At 48.7% G+C, this 15,242-nt stretch overlaps 1 protein-coding gene across 18 annotated transcripts in view; it reads left to right on the top strand.

Moving 5' to 3' along the window:
* FHIT (fragile histidine triad diadenosine triphosphatase) overlaps positions 1-14,965 on the top strand; it is a 1,115,730-nt gene extending 1,100,765 nt beyond the window's left edge. For all 18 annotated transcript variants that reach the window (XM_075938458.1, XM_075938456.1, XM_075938457.1 and 15 more), the window contains 2 exons: positions 12,593-12,702; positions 14,668-14,965. In XM_075938458.1, the coding sequence (XP_075794573.1) occupies positions 12,593-12,694 (102 nt within the window). In that variant the 3' untranslated portion in view covers positions 12,695-12,702; positions 14,668-14,965. The remainder of the gene's footprint in view (positions 1-12,592; positions 12,703-14,667) is intronic.
* The last annotated feature ends 277 nt before the right edge of the window (positions 14,966-15,242 follow it).

Raw genomic sequence — 15,242 nt, 5'->3', positions numbered from 1 at the left:
CTCAGATCTTTGTTCGGCTACCAGTGTGATAATATGCAGTTACAATATATCATTGACTAAGCAATCAAGCTTTATTATAATACAAGGAAAATGAGAGCACTGGAAAGAATCTATGTCAAAATACTGTACTTAAATACTTTGGTGGTTATAAATTCTTAACCGTCAACACTATATAAAGCATTGAGAAGAGCAACTTTGCTAATTAATAGAAAAGCTATTTTCAGAACTTTTAGCTTGTAAGTTCCATTAAGGACATCTGCTTTTCTTCCAAGGGCGTTGCATAGTTGCAGACACCGTCATGTACTCAGTACACAAAGCAGCCACCAGACCTACACCCAGGACCCCGGTAGCCTGCTGCCTCGTGAATTGTGAATTCCCCCCTGTTTAGGGGAAGATACAGACGTTCCGCAATGTGAATGGATCATAAAACAATCTTGTGCTGCCCCGGAGGCCAACAGGGATGAAAACACAAACCATTCCGTGGCACTAACAACTTTAATAAAATAACACAAAGCACAGCTGTCAGGTTTGCCAGCAGCCTCGCACGGGGAGCCATGAGTGAGAAAATGAACACTTTTCGCAAACCGAAATATTCAAAGAGCCTGGCTGTTTACAAGTAATCAGACCTGACAGTCGGAGATTATTGGTGGAAGAGTATTTTCTGCCTGAGGTGAGAAAAGAGGGTAATTTATCAGGAAACCCAAGAAGTCAGATATCAGAAATGATCTGCTTGAAGAAGGGCATACCTTGGAAATAGTGAATGTATTTGTTCGGCAAGACAAGGAGATGGAGTAGGCTGGTAAACAAGACTCTGGGTGCTTGAAGAATCTTGAGCAGACACAGTGTGTAATTTCGCCAGCGACTGTGGTTTGAGAATTGTGTAATATGTGCTCCAGTGTTGGCCCAGGATTACAAAATGAGTTTATAACATAATAGAGTTGGCTACAATCAGTGTCTGGTTTCTTTTTGCCTTCTGTCCCCTCCTTAGAGGGAATGACTCCGAAATGTAAACATCATACATTATAAAATAGACCCGAGAATAAATTAGCACGGCTGAGTTATATTCTCTCAAACAGCTACGCATGCAAAAACCTGATCTTTTCCCTGCCTTTGACTTGCTTTCGGGCACTGAATGTTGCTGCTGGATGGGTCTGTGTTTGAAATGGGCCTTTTTTTTAACCTTTCTCTTCTGGAAGATTATTGATACTTCCAAAAAGACACACAACATGTTGTTGCAGTACAAAATCGTGTTTAGAGGCCAGCGTGTCGCGGCATGATGCGACATCTGCACGTTGCAGCTACGCTTCCTGGCACAGCTCTGCAGTCGGGTAATTCTGCAGTCCCTTTCCTCGAGGTGTCCAGGCCTTGTCCTACAGAAGTACTTGTTATTAGTATGTCTGAAGTTGCTGCTTCCTGCTCCACATGCTGGTAGGATCTCTCTTCCGGAGAGCACGTCGTTCTACATGGAGTATGACAGCTGAATCCATTCAAGATCTCATAGAAGAAACTTCCGTTCTTGATTGGTGTTCATGAACTCTGATACCAACAGGTTAACTCTGGGTGCTTCAACACGTACATCTAGTTCCATGGTCTCTCCCTCTTTCTGTCTCATGCAGAAAGGGGGGAGGGTCTATGTTTTTACGTTCCACTTGATTGTCTCATCAACTGCCAAGTTGCTAGGATTAAAATTTCACCAATGATGCAAAGACTTTGTTCCTCTACAGGACCCTCTCCTCACAAAAGATCTGTGACAACCTTGTCCTCTTGCACTGAGTCCAACAGAGGACACTATATTGGACTTTGTCCATCCTCCTATCACGCCTCCTCAATCCTTGCCCAGGCTGCTGATAATGTTGACTCCTGCATTTCTCTGCTTTCCTTGGCCCTTTAAACAGCATTGCTCATCTCTGGTCACGATGCAGCTGCACGATCATTCTCCAAGCTCATTGCTGTGACTTTCACGCCCCCTTTTTGGAATCCTGGTTCTGGCAGTAGAAAATATTGCATCAAACAGAAGTTGCTTGGCTTCTCTTTCAGTCCCCTCCCTCGGGACATGTCTACACTAGGAAACTATGTTGAAATAATTAAAATTGATGTAATAACTCCCAAAATAACAAAATCGAAATTGCGTGTCCCCACTATGGGGAAGCCTCGAAATTACTCCGAGGCAGGCTCCGTTAATGTGGACGCGCTACTCGACTTAGAGCCCCAGGAAGCACTGGGGTGTAATTAGTTTGAATGACTCTGGAGAGTTGTTATTTCGATAAAGCAGCACCAGAGCATCCCCATGACAAGTATTTGGAAATAACTATTTCCAAATTAGCAATATTCCCTGAGAAAATCAGGAGGGCAGATTTTGAAATAAGCGGCTCGTTATTTTGAAATAGCGGGCTTGGCAGTGTGGATGCTCCACTTATAAATTCGGCCTAAGGGAGGTTATTTCAAAATGGCGCCCTAACGTAGACCAGGGCTCTCTGTCATCTCTCGTTCTGTATCCAACTGTGAACGTTCACCTTCAAATGGCCCTTGGTGCCAGCCTCCGTCACCTTCTTGATACATTTTCAAACAGGCATTATCATGCTTTCCCCTCACACTGCCCCTAAAGCTTGGGAGGGGCTCTCCACAGATACCTGCTGTTTGTACAGCACCTACCTCAACGGGGCCCTGAACCCTGGCTATGGACCCATCGTAACACAGTGAGGCGCTTGCAAAACATACATGTTTAGTCTTGGTTCCTGAAGGCGACTGGGCAGAAACTGTGTGAAATTTCCTTTGCAAGGGTGGTGTTAAGCTGTGTAATATGTGTCTCGGTGTCTTGCTGAGGCAGGGAGGCTGAGTGGGAAGCAGTGTTCACTTCCAGGCTACATCGACTGCCTCTTACAAGAGACGGCACCTTTCCCACACAACGGGGAACTCGGAAGTTTGGTTCCATAGAGAATTTGGAACCCAAAATCTTTCATTGGATTTAATGTTGCAGCGGGGTGGCCTAGTGGTTAGGTCATAGAATTAGCTGGTAGAAAAGGGGTGCAGAACCCTGACACCGGTGCCCCGGCCTAGAAACTCTGCCCCAGTGTATAAGTAAAGTCTTTACGTTTGGGGCGTGGCCCCAAGAGTCCAGATTCCCCCATTAATTAGGGTACTAGCAGGTTCCCCCTTTGTCCCAAGGGGTGGGGCTGGAGGCTAACTTGCACCTGCAGCTGGCCAAGTGGACGGCGCTCCTGCCTCCTTGCTGGTCAGCCTCTCAGTGAGCCTGGCTCCTTCCTTTTATCCTCCCTCCAGGCCTGGCATTGGCTACAGGCAAAGTGGGGCGGGGCAAGCTGGGCCAAAAGGCTTTGTTTAACCCCTGTGATGCCAGGTCCTCCTCTCTTCACTCTCTCACTGGTGCCCTGAATGCTTCTTCTCTAACCCCATTAACAAAGTCACTTGTAGGGAAAAAATAACCATTCTTTTTGGCTGCAGGCCATTAACATTAATCAAGGTGTAAATTTTGGCCTCATAACCTGAGGGAAGGGAACTAAGATGTGTGGGGAAAAGATGTACGGGTCAGTCATTCTCCATCTTTAATCAGAACCATTTGTGGAGCTTCGGTTAAAGCAACTGCTCCAGAAAATCATTTCAGGTAGATAAAATGGGATAACTTCCGATAAAATATTCTTTCCCCCAAAGCTTTGCAGAAATAGAATCCCCTTAAATAAAAATGCAGGCTTCAATGTGTCCTACATCTGAATACCTCTGTGCACGCAAAGACGTGAGCTCAAGTCCTCCAGCTTTGCTCGGTTTGAGCTGCTAAACCCACTCGCCTCGAACAGTGGAAACGGCAGCTATTTCCGCTCTTCCCTGGGAGCAGCCCCTGGGAGCTAGAGGGGGTGGAAAGCTTCATTTTTATTGCACGACAGATGTTTGTTAAAATGAGCTTAGATGCACCGTAGGGATTTTCATTTGTGTCTAAATATGAATACTCATCGGCAGGGGTGAAAGTAACTTGCATTTCTTACGGGTATTGTCCTATCACAACCCGGCGCGGTGTGTGGGGGGTTGCAATATGACAGTACCAGACATGGATGTGTGAGATGGAGTGCAGGGGGTATCAGAGCAGAGGATTGGGGGGCAGGAGTCAGGGTTGGGGAGTGTGGGGGCTCAGGGCAGGGCGCTGGAGGTGTGTGGGGTGGGATATAAGAGTCAGGACAGGGGATGGGGGTGAGGTGCGGTGCTAGCCACATTGGTGATCCTGCCCTGCACTGTTCCTGTTCCCAGCCAAATGGGAGCAGTGGGAGCAGAGCTTATAGGCATGGGAAGGGAGCTAAGGGTGGGTGGGGTGCTGCAGCACCTCTGGGATCCAGCCCCATGCACCCAGGGGTGCTGGCTGCCTGCCCCATGCTGCACAGCAAGGGTTCGCCTGCCAGCCCTGCATGCCTGGGGGCCCAGCTGCCAGCCTCAACTCTGTTGGGGGGAAGGACAGAAGTAAGGCCTCACCCTCAGCCGACCACTTTATGAGCACACTGCACCGAGGCACAGCGGCTTCCTGTCATCTCTGCTCACCACAATCTGTCTGCGCAAGAGTCTCTGTAGGAAATGTGCACTGGTGCTTAGGCCAATTTTCAGGCCAGAAACGTGCGCATTTTGGCTGTACGTGAGATTGATGGTGAGGTCAAGTAGGAATCTAGCTTTTCAGGGTGGCGGAGTCCCCTGAAAACAAATACTCCCCAACTTTGGCAAGTGTTTTCTCTTGCAGTATCCTGTGCCCCCTTGAACACACAAACTAACTTCATGACCGTGCGTAGAATTGTAGTGTAACCTATGCACCTGCTGGGTGTGGTGCACTGTCCCATCTAGTGCAACTTAGACCACTTACACAGAGAGAGCGAGTCTGCTCTACAGCCTTAGCTGAGAACCCATGTAACGTTTTGGCTCATGTTGTAGAGGCTCATGCACTAAGATCCACGGGTCTCTGTTCGCCAACTCCCAGGGTCCAGCTTATGTGAGAATGTAGGCTTTGGATGAAGCTGCATAAGGAATGGGGCTGCCCAAAGGAAGTGGGCATACAGATTCCCTTGGGCAACTTAGAAAATCTCTGCCTTTGGCTATCCTTAAGATGATGTAAATGACTAAGGCCTTGTCTACACTAAAAGGAAAATTGCCACTTCCACGATCAATCTGCCGGAGTTCAATTGAGTGAGTCTAGTTAAGGCTTGCTAAATCAAACTCAGAGGGCTCCTGGCATTCAATTCTCCTCCTTTTATGAGGAGCAAGGGAAGCCAATAGGAACATTTGCTCCCATTAGCCTCCTGCTGTGGGAACACCACCAAGCTCGGTTTAAGATAAGCCGACTCTACCTATGTATTTTACGGAGCTGGAGTTGCATACCTTAGGCTGAACTGCCGAGTGTAGTGCAGACCTAGTCTAAGACATTTTGCGAGCATAATGTCTTCCCAAGCTCAGAAAGTACTGTCACAGTTATGGCTGAGACTGGGTCTGCACTAAAGTCTTGGATTACAACCAACCTAGTGTCCTATCGTTTATTAAAGAGAGGTAGAACGTTATAATCAAAATGAAGTCATGGCTGACATGGATCATGTGCAGATTGGACAATGGATGGAGTCAGTGATGGGCAAACATTTCAGTTGGTGGTTTATTGGACCCAGCTTGTTGCAGATGAAGAAAGGAATGTCATGGTTTTACACTCTCTCAGTGGATACCTTGCACTGAGTAGGTTGGACATTAGGAAAAGCTTCCCAACTGTCTGGGTGGTTAAACACTGGGATAAATTGCCTAGGGAGGTTGTGGAATTTCCATCACTGGTGATATTTAAGAGCAGGTTGGACAGACGCCTGTCAGGGATGATGTAGCCCATGCTTGGTGCTGCCGTGAGGGCAGGGGACTGGACTCAGTGATCTCTTGAGGTCCCTTCCAATTCTAGTGTTCTATGATTCTGTGCTTCTGTACACGTCAATATTAATATTAGTGAGGTGGCTTCATTCACTGCCCCTACCTTCAGCAAAATTGCTCAGCTCCTATTGGCTGGAAACTGGTCAATGGGAGCTGAGGGATTTTGTTAAGGGTGGGGACAGCGTGCAAAGCTTTCTCCTCCCTGCCCAGACAGCATAGCAGTTAGAAGCCTGCTGTTTAAAGTGGCTGCAACTGCTCTTTATTAAGGGTGCTGGCGAGGCAGCTGCGGGCCGCGTCTGGAGGCTTGGCAGGCCCGATCCAGACTGCTAACCAATCTTGTTCCCTCGTCATTGAATAAATGGAGCAGATTGTTCTAAATGGATGCAGTTCTTACCCATGCTCCAGCCCATCCCTGCTGGGTCTGAGGGCTGGGAAGGCTAAACGCCCTGCTCTGGCTAGGGGAGAATGCCTCTGAAGCTCTCTTCTACAGACCCTGCTTGCAAACGCTGGTGTGAGAGAGGTCAGTGAGTGGGGCTGGTGGGGAAGGGGAGAAAGTCCCATAGTACAGAGCAGCACTACGGTCTTCCCAGCATTACTGTGGCTCACAGGGCAGCCCTGGGAAACTTTCATAACTTCTAGACTCACAGGAGCCACCTAGGTAAGCGCCTCCCTTCCAGAGCCTGCCTCTGGCACCCACCCCCCTTTCTACCTAACTCCCTGCCCCGGGTCACCACCCAAACCCTCTGTATCCCCTCTCCCACATCCTCCAGGTCACAATTCCCTCCCAGACCCTCTACCTCCTCCTACACCCCTCTCCCAGGCCAGAATCCTCTCCTGCACCCATTCCCTTCCCTGACCCTGCACCCTAGTCCCCTGCTCCAGATCGTAATCCCCTCCTTCACCCAAACTCCCTCCCAGATCCACACTCCCTCATGCACCCCAATCCTCCATCCCAGGCTTCCTTCTGCAGCCCACCCTGTGTCCCCTCCACAGAAGTATGGCCCTTGACCACCTACCAAAATCTTGGAGTGGGCCCCCGCTTTAAAAATTATTGCCCACCCCTGTTCTATGACCAGAGTAGGTGGGGTTAGAGGACAAAAACAGAGACTCCATTGTTGCCCTGTTATAGCCATTTTAACCTTGGATCACAAAATGATTATTGGTAAAGGTTACCAGTTGCGAAGATACAAAAAAAATCCCCCTCTTTCTTGTCAAGTGTGAGAAACCATTTGGGGCTCTGATTTCCATTTAGAAAACATGGTGTTTTCAGCAAACAAAACAGCTATTTTCCGTGTTTCTGTTTGTAAGTTGCCAATATTTATTTAGGGTATGTGTATGTGTTACGGAAATAAAAAACACTACCAAAATGTACTTCAGTTTATTCTGCAACCCAAATTAAAGTAAATCTATCCTGATGAATTAGAATCTGGAATCACCCTTCTAGCTTGACTAAATAGAAGCAACCTGGAATGAGAGAATTGAGGCCAAACAATTAACTTTAATTGTTGTGACTTAAACAAAGGCAAAAAACCCAGTCCCAATTTGGGGAGGTCACATGGCACCCAGGAGGAAGATGGCTGCCTAACCCTAGCGGGCTCACTCTCCACATATCAGTTCACCTGTAATAATTACTTTCTGGCAAAATTGGCTCTAGTTTCTGTCATAAAAGATTGACTATTGACTATGGATTACAATGAAAACCAAGAGGCACCAAAATAGCAAAGCCCGAATTCACTCCAGCAACCGATGAAGAGACCTCAAGGCCAAGAAGTCATAGCACGGAAAGAATTCCTCACAGACCAACCAGAGTCAATCTCAAAAGATAGGTCACCTCTCCCGAGATGTACGTGGGGCCAGTGCTCGAATGGCTCGCTTGAAAAATGAGCTACAAGCGACTGCCGTTCAAACCAGGGAAATTAAAGAAGGAACACTGACAGGACACCATGGGGGGAAAAATGTTCATCTTGAACAGTTGTTTCACTGAGATCTGTTTTCTGTCTCTTGAGCACCGCTGAGGGGCTCGAGGCGAGGAATATGAGCAGCTTTCTTCAGAAGCTGCTCCCTGACACATTTATATTGGACACCCATTAGATACGGAAAAGGCTCAGCAAATGGCTGGTCCTAGAAGGCAAGAATCTGACAAGCCTTAGACTTTTGTCTGCAAGCTGCTTAAGTTCAATAATAAACTTGTGCTACTGATTGTACATAAGGGTTCCAGCTTTTCTGGCAGCAAAAGCCACAAAATGTCAGTTTTGGGGACTTCTCAGCGGAGCTGAACAGCAAGAGGTCTGCGTTCGATGGCCTCAAGCAAATCCTCACGGGGACCAATGTCAGATATAGCAGCAAGTACCCGTCCAGCTGCACTATGGATTTTGCAGGCTCCACATGATTTTGCAAAGCGTGGCGGATGCTCCAGAGACTTTGGTGGAAGATTTTGTTCCACAGTTGATTCAGTCGTCTTTAACTTCTCCATGCGAGAAAATAAGCATCCCGTTACTTCCGAGACCATCCTTGGGGAGGATCGGAACGTTATGGAACGAGGCGAATGCTGCAATAAATATCAATTCCAGCTGGGCCTCCGGCTTTCTGGCTCATTTCTACAAAATGTTTTGTAATCCTCTGTCTTCTATTCTGTCCAGGGTCTTCCCGGAAACACCCCAAAAAGGAACGCAGACTCATGGCGTAAGAACTGCTTTAATGACTTCAAGAAGTGGGTTGTGCCCACGAAAGCTCCGATACCATCTACATGTTCTGTTAGTCTTTAAGCTGCTGCTAGACTGTTCATTGTTTTTAAGTTTTTCCAGTTACAGACTAACTTGGCTCCCCCTCTGCAATGCTTATAATCCTGGCTCCAGCAAAGCACATCGGAGCTATGCCAGTCTTCCCGGGGTCCCGGCTTTCTCTCGTGGTGTATGGTGAGGACGAAGGGGAGGGACACACAGCTCTACTACTGGCAGTTTGATTTCCTCTCCGGCTCCTCGGCTTCCCTACCGCACTTCCAGTTCGTTGCTTGGCTGCTTTCAACTCTTGTCCATCTACCAGCTGCAGGAGCCATGACCCCTTCTTCCCCTCCTTGCCCCCCAGCTGCTAATGGGCAGCAGGTCCCTGAGGGAACTCTGGTGCAGACAGAACCAAGCAGGGGCAGGAGAAGAGCGGTGGAAAATTGTGTCGGACTGGACAGCTGGGAGTGTGGAAGGGTCACCAGGACAGACAGTGGTGGGCACACTGTGACGTAGTGGGGGTGCTGTTATATTCGCTGCTGCATTGTGTGTGTGTGTGTGTGTGTGTGTGTGTGTGTGTACCTCAGTCCCGTTCCCTCCCCGCAGCTCACTCTGCATGAGGGGGGAGAGGCCAGGCATGACTCATTGTGGACGTATGTCCGTGTCTCACCTCCGGTGGGCCAAGTGACAACAGACATTGGGTCTGAGAGCAAGACAATGCAGGAGGTGGGGCTGCCTGGGGCCAGTTGCTGGGAGGGTGAGTTAGTCTCGGCTGGACTAGGTTGAGTGATGATGTTTTAGACCAAGGAAAAGGGGGTTCAGGGCCCGTGAGCCCTTTCCTGCAAGAGGAATAAGGCTGTCTGCTCTTGGTGTCTGTGCTAACACCGAAGCAATAAAACTTTCTTCTCTACTGGCTGACTGAGAGTCACATCTGGCTGTGGATGGGGGTGCAGGGTTGGGGGCTCCCCGACACGCCATCACAGACACCGTGGTGGAAACGGTAGAAACAAGAGACACACCCCTCATAGGTGAAAGTGGGTTCAGGAGTGGCAAAGAAAGGGACAATTGCTCAGGTCCTGGGAGAGGGCACAGACCAGGGGAAAGTCTGCTCCAGTCCTGGAGGCAACAGTGAGAGACAAGGGACTGGGCAAAGGGCGGGAGATGAAGGCGCTGCTCAGGACGTCTGGCAATGGAGGAAGGGGTGTCGTGACACAAAAGGGACCACACAGGGAGATAGCGTGAGGTATGCGAAAGGGATACCAAGATGACAACAGTGTCTCCATATGGCACATTTGCACCATCTGCAGCTTTGGGAGTTTTAAGACCGACTGCTCTTGTCTCATAAATTGTTTCTTGCTATGGCTAATTACCCTCCATGAAACTCAGGAAACTATCAGCGTAGACCCTGTGCCTGAGAAAATGGATGCAAGATATGCAACTCCAGCTACATGAATTGAGTCCCTGGAGTTTTGACGTACCTTGCATCGATTTTCTGGGACAGCCCCACAGCGGGAGGTCAATGGGAAAAACTCTCCGGTCAACTTCCCTTACTCTTCATGACTGCCTGAGAAAATTGATGCCAGATACACAACTCCAGCTACGTAATTTGCGTCACTGGAGTTGACGTACCTTGCATTGATTTTCTGGGGCAGCCCCACAGTGGGAGAAACTCTCCCGTCGACTTCCCTTACTCTCAATGACTGCGAGTGTGACCCACCTAGTGTGGGTCATGGTCCCATGTAGTGGCACTTAGCTTCACTGTAAGTGGTCTATGTCTAGACTAAGCTGAAGTTTCGAAAGAGGGTATGCAAATTCCTCTTTCAAAACTTCATCGTAGTCTAGACAAGCTCTATGAGATAAGAACAAGGAACATTTGTCGCCTAAACTCAGGGCCAGATGGCTTCATAGCTCACGCTGTAGCGGCTCCTACATTAAGCTCCAGAGGTCCCTGGTTCAAATTTGCCTGGTGGCGGTTATGTGAGGAGTTCTGGGTTGATGAGGGTGCCCTGAGTGTTCGGTTTAGTGGGTTCTTACCAGACCCGAGAAATCAAATGCCAGAAGATCAACCTCTGAAACATTGATTTTCCTGGAAGTGCAGATGAGACTGTTAACCATAAGACCGCATCTTGAAATGGTGGAACACGAAGTTGTCTGAGGTTAGTAGGGTATTTTCATAAGTTTCTTTAAATGAATGTAAAGAGAAGCCTGGAGGTTAAGCCTAGAACTTTCTGCCTCCAGCACTTGCATCAATGTACCTTCCTGTGATATGCACACCTTTCTCTCTAATCCTGTCAAATTGTTATGATGCGTTTATACCCTACCGACAGCTCATGTGAGAAAAATGAAACTTAGTCCTCTACTAGTGGAACCGTAATACAGTTTAATGTGGCAATGGCTATTGTATCGGATCTGCCTTGCTATGGAAGGAAATACATTTTGCTACACAGATTTCATATTCTTCTAACACTGTATAGGCCTTTGGTTGGCAGGATTCTGCACAGGAGAAACATCACAAATAAAAGTGTGGGCTGGATAGATGCTAATGACCTGAGTTTATCGGTGTGCTTGGCACATGTCCCATTATTTCCGAAACTGAAGCAGTTAAGAGCAGAGGTGAAAACAAAGTTGGGTTACAAAGAAGAGGTGCAACGCCATTATTTTCTGCAGCAGTCTGGGACAACAACAAAAACAGTTAATATTGGAATGTTTTTCTGGGGAAGGAAGTGGTAACGTGAGGAAGGTGTTGCACGCTGCATCTAGCCACATCACAAACATTGGCAATGCTTTGGAGCCAAAATACCAATTCAATGGGAAAGTTTTTGATTTGTCTTCTGTCCAGTGACGATAATCTTTGTATGTTGCGTGGCGGCTACTTTGAGGCTACATACGAGTGAACGGTCACTTGAATGATGTTTTACCACACAGTATGCCTATGTCTCCTCCCAGGGGTGGTGGGTATGCTAAGCAGGGGAAATAACTGCCTTCCTAAGCCAAAGGCCTGGTCCTAGCCACACGCCACCCTCGCTGCCCACGAATTCCTACTGTAGGCGCACTGGGGGCGGAGTGTTGCTGCCCCCGACTGCCTATCCTCCCCGTGTTCCAGGGCTGGGAGGATGGGGCTGTGTGCCGCTTCACCTCCCCATGCCGCTGGGGGGAGGGGTTGACTGTTGGGGGAGGTGGGGCTGGGGCAGAAGGGATGGGGCTGAGGGCAGGACTGGGGGCTTGCCCATGTCTCCTCCATTGGGGAGTCCAGGCAATATTTCAAATGGCCACATCAGTAATAACAGCACGTCGCCATCACTGCAATATGTGGCACTTTATTATGCACGGGATAAATAATTCACACGTGTCCATTGATTCCTATTCAGACGAACAACTGAAATAGTAGTTAAAGGACAAGAAGGGGTATTGTGAGTGGGACAGGCGGTCTGTCTCCTGCTCTTGGGCTGGGGAGGGTGGGGAAAGGAGAAGAAAGTATCTGGATTGAAAAGGAGAAGAAAACCATTGGTCCTCTGCGGAACATTGGCAACTGGATCTCTGTCCTACACGAAAGTTTGGGGCCATGGCCAGATGTGCCCACATATGGGCACAAAAACAAGAGCAGAACTGAGCATAAAATTCTTATAAAAATGGCCTGATGATTGCGGGCAGCGCAGCTCCCCCGAAAACACTCAACTGTCATCTAAATGTATCAGTCAGTCCTGCCTTCATAGGCTGTCAGTTAATTATCCCGTTCCATTGATTAATACTCCCTGTTCCCCTCAAACAGCACTACCAGTCCCTCCTGCTAACCCTTCCCCCTACAGAGTCCATCAGCCTCTTCCTTTACATCCATCCTGGCCTCTCTCATCCCCCAAGTCCCTGGGTACCATTCGCGGCCTGGCTCGGAGCCCACCCACACCCCCGCTCGCAGGGCAAGGGGACAGGGGAAGTGTGGGGAGTCCATGAACTAATCCCATGCTTTGTTCTGTGTTTTCCCTAAAAAGCTGGAGCATCACGACAAAGGCGAGGAGGACTCCCCTGCCAAGTGGAGGTCAGAGGAGGAAATGGCAGCGGAAGCAGCCAGCCTTAAGCAATATTTCCAGTGAAATCCAAGGTAAAGGTTCCGAAGCGATGGTACAGATGCAATGTAGACAGACCCCAGGAGGCCCGCTTGAGGCGCTGTATAAACCAGTCCAAGAAATGCTTCATGACACAGTGTCAGAACCAGGCTCAGTGGAGGCCGGGCTCAGGCTGTGGGGCTATAAAATCGCACCAGTGCCTTTCCGCCCTGGGTTGGAGCTCGGCCTGAGACCTCATGAGAGGGGGGAAGGTCTTGGAGCCCAGATACCCGCCAGAGCTTGGATGTCTGCATTGGTTAGCCAGAGCTTGAACGTCTGCATTGGTTAGCCTCACAAGCCTGAGGCAGCTGACCAGGGCTTCAAGGTATGGGGCCCCCAGGGTCTTGTGGTGGTTTTGCAGCACAGGCATGCCTTAGAGATGCAGACCCTGCCCTAGAAAGTGACAATCAAGGCTACTGGGAGCAAAAAGAGAGAGAGAGAGAGAGAGAGAAACGCGGCAAGGGAGGGGAGGGAGCACCAGGGCCGCAAAAGGAAGGCCAAGCAGCTCCTGGGGTTGGTTATGCACTGATCATCATGGCGCTAAAAGAACATGCTGCTTCCAACGCACTCCTCCAGCACCCCGGCGCCAGCCTGGAGACATGCTCGGACAGCAACGCCCAGCAAGCAGGACTTGGCTCACCAAAACAGGTGCAGTTTGCGAACAGCTTCCACCCTGTGGGGTCCGGCAGGTCCCAGCTTTCCCTTCTACTTCCCATAGGAAATCGTCTCCGTATATATGCAGATAAATGTTCCCTTTTTTAAGAGAGACCACTGAGCACAGGATATACAGTATCGTCTACGCAACTCCTAGTGCTAATTCTGCCACAGAGCGTGAGAGCGAGTGCTGTTTTGTGCTCGCAAGTCTTAACTTAGTGGTTCGGCTGTACTCTCAAAAGAAACCTGCTGGGGAGATGCCTATTGTGCTGCATTTGCCATTGGCCCAAAAAGAGGAAAGGATTTCAAGAGAGGGGAAAAACAAAAACAGCTTGGCAAGTGCTGACGATAGTTGCACCTAGTAGCTATAGCACCAATCTCAATTTTTAGAGTCCCAGACGTGGCATCCTTCTTGTGCAATGCCATTACACCTATTACTTTTCAGGAAGAACGGCGTTGTGCAAGAGGGTCTTTCTTGCGCAAGAAGGGGCAGTGTAGATGCTCCTTCTTGCGCAAGAGTCTCTTCTGAAAAAAGGTGGCTCATTAGGTATGCAAATGAGGCTCAGCAATATTCCATGCTTAGTCTCATTTGCATATTACTTGCACAAGAAGCCGCGAGTAGACATAGCCTTAGAGTCTCTCTCTGCTGAGGGAAAAGGTTGCCCCCTGTGTGGGATGCGTTAATGTATCGTGCCCACTGCAGAAGGAATGTGGATTCGTGCTCTACTCTAGGCGTGCCAGCATAATTTTTCTCCATGGTGCCCAGTGACAACCCAGACGCAGTTGAGGGCAGGAGGCAGCCAGTGTGGGGGCCAGTCTGTGCACCACACCAGGCCGTTTGAGGATGGACGTGGTGCACAGAGCTCATGCTGTCTCTGTCCACGTATGGACTTCCACTTCAGGACTTCCTGTCCCTGAGGTTAGCAATAGTTACTTAGCTCGGTAAGTACTCTGGGGGCCACAGATCAGCAGGGTTCAAAAAAGAACTAGATACATTTGTGGAGGTTAGGTCCATCAACAGCTATTAGCCAGGGAGGGTGGGGATGGTACCCTAGCCTCTGTTTGGCAGAGGCTGGGAATGGGTGACATGATCACTGAATGATTCCCGGTTTTGTTCACTCCCTCTGGGGCATCTGGCATTGGTCTCTGTTGGAAGACGGGACCCTGGGCTAGCTGGACCTTTGGTCTGACCCAGTCTGGCCGTTCTTATAATACACAAACTCATTTTATTTCATTACTACAGATCAAAAATGTTGTTGCATTTAGCTTAATGTCTGGCGGCAATTTTACTGGGCAATATTTTTCAGGTGAGCCAGAACTGGAACAAATCCTGAAGCACAAGAAAACCCAAAATGGGACTCATCTTCCAGTGTGGCCATGGCGTTGGGCCTGCAGCTACTCAGATTCTGTGACATTCAAACCACGGGATTTTTCCATGAGCCACGTAGAACTGGAGTTTGCCGTGGTCGAACTTCAACGAAGATGACTGACAGACGGGATTCAAAACAACCTGTTGCCTAGTGGCTCATACTTTGTGAATGTGCTTGCGAGGGAATCTTTTAAAATTGGCCTTTGGCCCAAACTGAAATTAAATAGTAGCAGCAGTATGCGTCTGGTATGACCTGTTACATTATACATTTGCTCCATGTTGTGCCTCGTGATATTCTGTGTATAAGCGACTGCAGCTCAGAAACATTATATCTTGTTGGCGTTATGATGTGTCACTGAAACCAATGCTTGGTTAGAACTTAGCTAAGGTATGTCAGATGAGCTATTGTTTATGCCATTCTTGTTCTATTATCTCTTAAGCTCCTACATTCCTCTCCTGCTTTTAATAAAAATGTTTCTAGATGGGCTTAAAATAGCACAATACACTTTAGAG

This window comes from Pelodiscus sinensis, chromosome 11 (assembly GCF_049634645.1).
Source record: "Pelodiscus sinensis isolate JC-2024 chromosome 11, ASM4963464v1, whole genome shotgun sequence".
NCBI lineage: Eukaryota > Metazoa > Chordata > Testudines > Trionychidae > Pelodiscus > Pelodiscus sinensis.
The sequence above is the reverse complement of the archived record's forward strand: the minus strand, read 5'-3'. Positions and strand labels throughout refer to the sequence as shown.